The sequence below is a fragment of the Chaetura pelagica genome, unplaced genomic scaffold, assembly GCF_000747805.2.
Source record: "Chaetura pelagica isolate M959 unplaced genomic scaffold, ChaPel_1.0 scaffold2353, whole genome shotgun sequence".
Taxonomy (NCBI): Eukaryota; Metazoa; Chordata; class Aves; order Apodiformes; family Apodidae; genus Chaetura; species Chaetura pelagica.
This window is the reverse complement of record NW_009952662.1, coordinates 10,021-10,393: the sequence shown is the minus strand read 5'-3', so window position 1 is coordinate 10,393 and position 373 is coordinate 10,021. Positions and strand designations below refer to the sequence as shown.

The window sequence follows — 373 nt, the reverse complement described above, 5'->3', positions numbered from 1 at the left end:
CCCGCCAGGGCTTGGGCGCTGCCCAGCTCCTGCTGCAGGGCCCCCAGGAGCTGCTCCTTCTGCAGACACTTCTCCTGGCAGGCCTTGGCCTCCTGGCGCAGCTCCTCCTCCCGCTCGCCCTGGCAGTGCCGCTCCCTCTTCAGGGCCTCGATGGCCAAGCGCTGCTTCTCCATCTCCTCCTGGCAGCGCTGCACCTCCACCTTCATGAGGGAGCACCTCTCGGCCGCCCGCGAGGCCGCGGTGGCCATCTCGGCCTGCAGCACCCGCAGCCTCTCCTCCAGCTTCTTGCTCTTCTCCGACTCGGCCACGATCAGCCGCTTCAGCTCCTTGCTCTCCCCTTCCTTCTCCGTCACCTGCCGGTGCAGGATGGGGG

The 373-nt window shown here is 68.9% G+C and overlaps 1 protein-coding gene across 1 annotated transcript in view; it reads right to left on the bottom strand.

The window, feature by feature from the left end:
• LOC104385319 (nuclear mitotic apparatus protein 1-like) overlaps positions 1–373 on the bottom strand; it is a gene marked incomplete at its 3' end in the record, with an annotated part of 14,019 nt that overhangs the window by 3,840 nt on the left and 9,806 nt on the right. Inside the window, 1 exon segment of the mRNA XM_009993757.1 lies at positions 6–371. Coding sequence (XP_009992059.1) covers positions 6–371 — 366 coding nt within the window.